The sequence below is a fragment of the Rutilus rutilus genome, assembly GCF_951802725.1.
Source record: "Rutilus rutilus genome assembly, chromosome: 20".
NCBI lineage: Eukaryota > Metazoa > Chordata > Actinopteri > Cypriniformes > Leuciscidae > Rutilus > Rutilus rutilus.
The window spans coordinates 5,139,744-5,149,363 of NC_140225.1; the positions used below are offsets into that span (position 1 = coordinate 5,139,744).

General features: G+C 39.4%; 1 protein-coding gene across 1 annotated transcript in view; it reads left to right on the forward strand.

Annotated features, from left to right (window-relative positions):
• Window positions 1-8,786, forward strand: part of mdga1 (MAM domain containing glycosylphosphatidylinositol anchor 1) — a 201,989-nt gene extending 193,203 nt beyond the window's left edge. Inside the window, exon 18 of the mRNA XM_084391293.1 lies at window positions 3,548-8,786. Within this exon, the coding sequence (XP_084247419.1) occupies window positions 3,548-3,639 (92 nt within the window). The 3' untranslated portion in view covers window positions 3,640-8,786. The remainder of the gene's footprint in view (window positions 1-3,547) is intronic.
• The last annotated feature ends 834 nt before the right edge of the window (window positions 8,787-9,620 follow it).

Consider the following 9,620-nt stretch of genomic DNA (forward strand, 5'->3'; position numbering starts at 1 on the left):
CTCTGCGACCGCTAAAAAAGTATGTTGTATATTGTATGAATGTGTGTAGTATGAATGTAATCCGGACGTACTACATTTGCCATTTGCTTCACTGCCATTCACAAATCCTCTCCCGTGGCCTCATGGGATAGTAAAGTGTCCATCAAATGCACACTTCAGAATCTCGCCAGAAGAAGGTCATCCGAGTAGTTTTAAAGGGATAGTTCACCCAAAATTGAAAAGAAGATTCCTTGGTGATTCATGTAATGCAAGTCAATGGCTTTCCTAAATTTGATAGACAATAAAACATAAAACAAAATTAATACTTGTGGCTCCTGGCGATACATTAGGGGCTTTCGCACTATGGGAACATTTTCATAGTTTCTGGAACTAATGGTGGATGTACCCGGATTTTGGCGTGTTTGCACCGCAGGAACTTGGGGAATTAAATTAGCTCTTACTTCAGAGTATGGTCTAACCCAGCACAATAAGAACTACCAGTGATGTAAGTGTACACTGACTGGCCGAACGCACGTGGAACACCAGCACCCGCCATTTAAAAAAAAAGCTGTGTACACACACAGATTATAGCCTATATATTTACTCCACAAACTAACTCTACAAACATGGAAAACAGTGATAAATGAATCTCTGAACCTTTACGCTGAGCCAAGGAGAAAATCCAACCAAAGGAAACATGTATTTCATACATACATACAGCGACATTGGGCATCAACCACACAGCAATCGCTAATACTTTTTCGTATACTGTCTACTTTCTTTGTATAACAGTTCTATCTAACATTTCGTTTTCGGGGAACCACCCTTGTGGCTAGTTCTTAGTAGTACCAAGTGCGAAAGGGGCTATTGAGGTCTTATGAAGCGAAACGATCAGTCTGTGCAAGAAACTGAACATTATTTACAACATTATTACCTGTAATCCACAGCGTTCATGACAGTCTAGAGCGCGAGCATCCTATCGCATCATGATGCATGTGCGGGAGCAAACACACGTGAGCTGACGCTGTGTTTGTTTACAACAGAGGAGGACGACGTGCGTTGTATTAATCAAAATGGTACTTAATTTCGCTTATCCTGGGGGCCGCAACCTATAGTTAAAATTAAGATTATGTTCACTTGCACGATCTCAATCAGGAAGATTGATTTTTCACAGATTCCCAATGCGCATATGTGATTATGTGACAGGAAGCTTCACTCCATGCTGAGGCTCTGGATTACAGGTAATAATGTTATAAATAATGTTCAGTTTCTTGCACAGACCGATCGTTTTGCCTCATAAGACCTCAGTGTATCGTCAGGAGCCATGAGTAATATATATTTTTTGCCTGTATATGTTTATTTTGACGGTAACCATTGACTTGCATTATTTGAATAACCAAGGGCCACGGTTTCAGCTTAAAATCTTCTTTACCCTTCTACTGAAGATCAAGACACCTACATCGTGGATGGCCTGAGGGTGAACTATCCCTTTAAGACATGAAAACGTACTGCATTTTAGGAATGACCCGCATCTCTTCTGCTCTCCTCTGGCCTGTTCTGCTCGGGGTGCTGCCCACGGGAGCTCAACCGTGAGCTGTTCCTTCTTTAGAGATGAATGATGATTGGCTCTGGCGTCCCATGTGTTACTGCGTCCCCATAAATCACACCATGACTGGGATTTGGCTGTAGGGTGGAAAGGGTGAGCGGGTATAGAATGAGAGAGAAAAAAGTATGTGCGATTCGAGGCGAAGGTGACCTGTTGAATCAGAATTAGAAATCTAAAGGCCCCACAAAACACACACACACAAACATTAAATCTTGTTACGGTGGCACTGACTGTTGATAGATCAGTTTGTATGCACTTTAATAACTAATTTCCCTATATCTCTGATTTTATGTTATAATAATAGGCCTATTATTTAGAAGTAAAGATGCACAGGTGGATATGCAGCCTGTCTACACACACACACACACACCCACCCACACACACACACACAGCCCACTCTCAAAATCACCCGCCTCCTTCAAAGGTCCTTGAGAGAGATGTCACGGCTCACACAATCTCGTTCTATATTGAAAAGGAAGAATAAAAAGCTTTATTATGAATATATTGATTTCCTGCTAGCCAAAAAAATCCTTGATATAAATTCATATTGATTTTTTTAAACAATACCTGCTCTTTATTTATTAAACCCATTTTGTTGGCAGATTGCATGCATAATTAAACCTGTATGTGTGTTGTGATTGGAGTTGCTGCTTTTTCAATAACGCTACAAGCATGTTTCGTTTCGTCCAGACCTCATCATCTTCTGAGGCCATTTCCTGTGAGCTGTGCCGAAAGATATTACTCAGCATTACCTCTGAGACATAATGACTTGTAATTGTCCTCATGCAGGTCATCCGTCTTCCGTAGCTCGTAGATATTACCGCTTACGGCCTCCGGTTCAGTCAGGCGATGATGCCAGCCGCTGTAACCCCATCCGTCCGATCCATTATTTCAGTGTCCCGTGCTTCTTTGTGCCAAAAGCTCGGCAGGAAAAAGAAACCATTTATAACAGCATCCCACATACCTGCATGCTTCCATTCTCAAAGGATTCTGACCCGGCAGCTATTGTGTGGTTAAGATTAAGAGGTGTTTTTCTTTACAGAAGTTTTTTTTGAGCTAGGTATCAAAGTGCATTTCCCCATTTTGGATGCTTGGAATAAGACTTGCAATGCTTTAGGCTTTAAAAAGTCACATCTCATGATGTGCAGCTCTTGCTTTGTACAAAATGTAAGTCATAGGTCACATCCACTGTCAAATTCTTTTGCAAAACTTGTACCTTTAGGGGTACAGGAACTTGTCACTAGGGTAGTACCCTCAAAAGGACAATTTTGCACCTTATCTGTCCTTAAAGGGTGCATATTAGTACTATTACCTACTACTATAAACCTTGTAGGGGTACAAAGTTGGCACATTTTTGCTACTTTTTTTTTGCTACGAGTTTTTGTGAATTTTTGATTGTCGGTATTAGTACTTCCCACATATAATACTTGCAAAAAAAAGCAACTGGTTCCACAGGAAAGAATTGTTGCATTCAACTATAAATGTATCAAATGTATTTTCCTGTAACATACCAACAAATGTGACAAAATTCCAATCAGAAGTGAAGATATGTCTTGGAAATGCTTTGGCCAACTTTTACTAAATTTTAGGAAGATTTTCAAACCTTGCCAAACAAAAGTTTTCATATGGATGCTTTATTAATTAAAGCATTCATGTAGCTCAATGGCAAGGTCATGGGTTCGATTCCCAAGGGAATGAGAGGACTGATAGAAATGTATATACCTTAAATTAAAAGCAATCTAGGAACTTCAATGAAACACACCTGATCTAGCAAGGAGCACATTTTCAGCAATGCTGTATTCTTCTGGAGCCGTGATGCTCATGTTAAAGATGCGGATTTAAATCCCACTAGCTTCCACAATACTTTCTTGTCCCCTTCCCACTATTCTGTGGCAAAATGAAGGGAAATAACGAAGTTGTAGTATAAAGAGTGTAATAGAGTGTTTGTCTTTCTGTTTACAGCAGTTCTGTCTGGGACACACCAGAGTCTCCACCTTCTCCCTGTGATCGTCCAGCTGCTCGGCACCATCTGCCTGACGTTCCTCCTTAGATGATACAGATACCCCCGAGCACACACCGCCAGCGTAGAACGCCCCCCGCGGCAGCAATAAGAACTGCCCTGACATGTGACCACCCTTCCCGCCTTCCTCATTTCCTCCTGTGTTTCCTGCTTCTCATGTACTTTGTCCTGACTTCACAACACTTCTTACGATTCATGTCTACTTTTTCTTTAGTATCGTCTTTTGTCGTCACTTATTGAGCTTTTACCTGCTATGTGGCACCTTTTATGTTTTATATGTTGAGCATTTCTGTCCATATGTCTTGACACCTTCACCTCAACCGCCCCTTTTCCCCCTTGTGTATGTATCTGACACACCAAAGTGTCAACTGTTACCAAAGATGACGGAGGGCTTACAGGATGAACAGATGGCTGAAAGAGTGACAAGGATGTCCTTTCCCCAAATGAACTACTTTTTTCCACAGACTCAAGTGCATGGAGATGCAATTTCCTTAAGACGTTAAGATTGCAAGGAATAATGTGAGCAGGAATGAATAAGCGAAACGAGTGGTCACGAAGTTGCTGATGACCGGAATGGACCTGTACATGCACGTGTATATGATGTATTGGAAAGTGTTGAGCTACGGAAAAGACAAACAGACTCCGATTGAAACTTCTAGGACTGACAATGTGAATCTAAAGAAGCACAAATTTATATCTTTTTTTTGGTTCCTTTACGTGGTATTCCGTCGGTCTGGGTTTGCTGTACACTTCTTGTCCTTTGGCTTTCTTTACTGTGTGCCACTGCTGCATCGCCGTTCAGTTTGTTATGGGGTATAATTTGGTTCTGAAAACGACACAATGTGAACTTTGGACCAGAGGAGCATCAGTTACCTCACCCTCAATTTACAAGATTCATAAAGCATCTGGACAAACTGCTGAGAACGATCACTTTCGCTTCAATCAAACTGCCGGGAAAGTGTTGACTCACTGGGTCGGTCGTTCTCCTTCAGCAATAGGACCGTACCTCTGACTGCAATGAACGTTCTCCTCTTCATGGATATGGGCACATGGACTCCAACAGATGAACACCTCTGGACAGACAAACTGCACTCTTGGCTTTGATGTTCAAGAATTTCATTTTGCATAGCGTTAGAGAGAAATCGCATGTACGTGCTAGCTCTACAAGGGTTGCCATTGACAAACTATTTTATTTTGGAAGTTTTGAGATGGCAGCAAACAGTGTTGAAATGAAAGTTGTCCTAAAAGACACAATGGTCATTGTTGAAGCATCCTATAGTAATGCTGCATTCCATTTACAATGGAAAGTTGGACTTTCCAGCTTCCTACTTGGAATATTGCAATAGATTGCCACTTGAAGTTGCTTGAACTTGATATGTTGTTGAAATCCACAACGTTTGGCAAGAGGGTGGCATCCAGTGAGATGCACATAGTTAAGCCGGGCTCAGACTACAGGAGTTTTTAAAATCTTAACCCGATTGTGAAATCTGATTGCATCACGCACATAAGGAGAATCTTCTTTCAAATCTCAAACCTGCACACACTACAAGACATGAAAACCATGGCACATCAGACTTCAAGACATTCTTAAGATTATCGTGCCAGATTTAGCACCTCACGTGATCTCACGGGGAAGTGGATGGAAACAAAATGGATACTGTGTCGTGGCAACTTGCTGTAGACATTATATGAGGAGACATTATAAAGGAAGTCTTGTTGTTGCCACATTTCGACCAGCCGTTCCTCCATCTCCTTTGTCCACCGGAGCCGTACAGCTGCTTGTTGTTTTGTGGTCGCCTTTTTAAAAGTTCTGTCACTTTGTCTCTCGTTGGCTATTGTGGAAGTACTGACGTAATCATAGTTATCCATTAAACATGTTTGTGTGTCAGCTTGTAGATCGGGGTTTAAGATTTGATCAGACGGAACAGACCGATGATTTTTTTCTCAGAATGTCGGGAGGGGGAAATCGGGCACAAATCGTCCTGAAACTCCTGTAGTCTGAGCCCGGCTTTAATGATAAACATTCACTTTTAAGCAAATAAAATACATCAATAGGTCAAAGTTCCTACATTAAATGATGATAAAACATCTACATTTATATGATCCTCTTTGATGATATCATAAACCTGCAGAACAAATGCTACCACTGTGTAGCATCATTTATTGATACTATCAATTTGGTTACTAGACGACTGCTCTGTTGACAATCAAGAGTACAGCAAACGGTAGCATTGCCATTATGTTTTCTTATACATCATCTTCCAAACTTTAGGCAATGGAACAATTGTATGCTTAGAAGTCGGAGATATCAAGTAGGAATATCCCACGTCTGACTTCGAATGGAATGCAGCATAAGTCACAGATGCCAATGGTTTAAGATTCAGATGCAATATGTTGTTATGGAGGATTTTACCTTCAAAAGTTTTGAAATGTAGGCAACCCTCCCTGGAACTCTTTTTAAAACAAGCCACATCACGTAAGATAACATTTAAGCACATGGTTACAGTTCGGTAGCAATATGTGATGTTAGACGTTCAAGCGAAGAGTGGAAGCAAACTACCAGGACTGTGTGTGTTCGGTCCTTTCTGAAAGTTCAAGTACTCTGCTTAGCTTCATCACATCTATCATCGTTGCAAGGGAAGGGCATGAGAGCATATGACGAAAAGAAGGAACCATTTGTGCCTCTGTTTGAGTGTCCTTGATCAGATTTGCGTACGCTTAGATGTTATGGTGCGATCGTATATACAGTATATATTTCAATTGCTTTGCTCTAGTATCACTCATACTCGTAGTTCCATCCACAGTGGAGCTTTAAGGTAAGTCTGTTTACAAACATAAAATGTGCAAAATGATTTCCCGGCTTGTATTATCCGCAAACGCTCATATTTAACCAGTTCATATTTATCCTAATGTGGCATTCGTCTGTCGCTGTTGAAGAGATTATCATAGACTCGCTCCTCAGGTAAATCCATAGGTAACAGGGACAGGGCCTGGAATAATTTAACCCCAGTCCAGGTTCACCTACAGTTAAAGACACTCCCGCGGCTGTAATACTGTTCCTCGTGTATGTTACCGTAATCGCTCTGAACTCTTGCACAATGCCTTCATGTCATGTATAATCAGATATTGTTTATAATCCATGCTAAGTTTAGTAGGACCTCTTACAGGACGCAACCGATTAGATTTAAAGCAAAACGAAGAGTGAAACAATAAATGGAGGGTTATGTCATTTTATGTTGCAGGATATTGTGCATTGTACCTTGTTACATATTCCATGTGTTTCCTTTTGTTGCTTTTTGATGTTCCGATGTGTGTTTGGTGACATCCCAATATTCTCCAGAAGCCATCACCCATGTCTGCGCCTGTTTTGTTTTGTATTCAGACCTTTAGATTGTTTGTTCAAATTGATCTTGTATACAAGTCTATATTTACATCAATGATTAGAGGCAAAAAGCAGGATCTAAATACTGTGCAATATATGATGATGGTAGAAGTTTTATCATGCAAGCTCAAATAAAGCTCAACACAGGAAGTGAACCATCACCCCTTACGATGAGCAAGTGAATGTCAATGCGAATCTGATTAGAATGTGAAATCTTGCTGGCAGGCCTTTTTTGCATTGTAAATGTGCAGAATTCAAGTTTAAATATGGCATAATGTGTTAAGTGCAGATGGAAGTGCTTTGCTTAATAATATTAGCATTAAAATATGAGAAATGAACACAGAAGAGGCAGGAATGTGTAGACATTTTTGAATGATGGCTGGAAATTCCATACAGCCTACATTCTTGTGCCTGTAACTATAGTGACGGAATGCAAGAGACCATATTTGAATCCTAAATGTTACATTTATATTCTAAACTGTTTGACATTTTAGAACACTCCTAAAGTTCATCCTCAAAAATTGTTCATCAAAAAGAATTTCGTCCCAAACACTTACCAGCCAGTTTCATTCTATGATAGTACAATGCCCCAGTTTTCAAGCATTTTTCATACAGCTGTATTCTGGTATTGTGTTGGCATGTGAATGTTGCCACCATCAGAAGGCTGTAAAAGAGAATTGTGAAGGGTGAGCACATCTTGTTGCAAAATATTTAATGTGGCATTAGTGTTTAGTCGAAAAATCAGTGGTCAATGAGAAATTATTGACTGTCATGCTACCAATGGGAAATCAAATTGTGACGTTTGACTCACCTTTTGTTTTTGTCACTCACTTGTGTGTTCATCCACCACTGTCTCCTGATTATGTCCAAATGCATGACTCAAGTATGATCAGAGAATGAAGCATAACAACACATGTAGCATTAGAGGTAGACGTCAGTAGAATGTGCCTTAAGAAAGGCCATTTACTGTTCCACCTGGAGGACGTCAGTATTCCCATCTATAGGTGACGGTTAGTTATGGATCTTGCTGCCACATGCCCTACTAGCCTCTATGATTACTGTTATACTTTATCTGTTGGGAGTAGATATGGGTGAATCTCACAAAGACATATCCAGGTCATATTTCATCCCTAAATAATTATATAATTAAATTACATTCGCATACTGTGCAGAAAATGAAGCCTTTTAGATTGTTTTTGACAATTTCATGACATAATTCTCATGATAACTGATTGTCACTTCTGTAATACAGTACCTTTGCATAACAAAGCATTGATGGCAATGCAACATAATGACAGTAGTATTGTACAATAAAACACTTTTTTTTTTTTAATGTTGCAATGCTTAAAAAAAGACTTAATTCTTACATTTGAATTTTGAAATATTTTTTTGGATTCACTCCATACATTTAATAAAATATATAACAAGAGAATCCCAAGACCAAACCTGAAGGTCAGTCTGTGAAAGTCACCAACACACACTCACAAAACCAATCACATGACTGCTAAAGAATGTCTGTCGGTGTTGAATTGATCATTAGTGTGTGGCGCAGCTCTGATCAGCTGTGCTGTCGTATGCAAAGTTTGCGAAAGGTATTGACCTTGATACCAGAGAGAGAGTTTCTTTTTTCTTTTCTTTTTTTCGTTTGTATGTATATTTGTTTGTTTTTAGATATACCGGTGCACAAGTGAGAGAGCAACTTGTAGTGCTGGATGTTGTATATTCTCTGTCATGTAATGAACTATTTTAGAGGAAAAATATATTTGAAATATGACTCCAAGATGTATAAATAAATAACCATGAAAGATCTGCATTGTGTGTGGTTGCGTTCCTAAACCGACCTCTCTAAAACTTTGTCATAAACGCTCAGATTATATATTCAGCGATATAAGCGAAACACAAGGCTGTTCTGGCCTGAAGAATCTGTTACAAACTCGATGCTTAAAAACCTCACGCCGCATAATCAAGTGCTCGTTTACACGCGCCGCAGGGGTCATTAACACTGACGACCCTGAATGAAGTTTCCAGTTTACACCACTCGCACAAGGAAGCCATTACTGAAAATTGAAAAATATTTAGTAAAAGCCCACATAGCAGACATTTTTTTTTGTGAAAGGATAATTTTTTTGGTCCTTGCCTCTCAAATATGATGATTGCATGATTCATTTATCCACTGTGTAGGAATATCAAAACATTTCTCACTGAATACTTCCAAGATCTAATGCGCTGCTATTCACATTTATTGTACAACTCTATCCTCTCATTTATTCAATCATATTTTTTCCATGTTATTATTTATTAAATAGAACTTAAGGAGAATCATCAAAGATCAACTAAATATAACATTCATTTAAACAAAATTTGACTTACACATACTCATGCATATATCATACACTAATATCGGGCACAAATCAGTGAACATGATTTTACCAAATAGAACATGTTCCTGGATCAACCAATCAAATTTGAGGGACAAGTTTACAGTTCATGTCAACTTTATGTTTACAACCAGGGTTAGGTGCTTCTACATCAGTGTTACTCACCTATCATTTTAGGGATAAGTTATGGTTAGGGTTAGGGTTTAGATTTAGGTTTATAGGGATAGGGTTAAACTGTTGGATGGGAATGTTGAT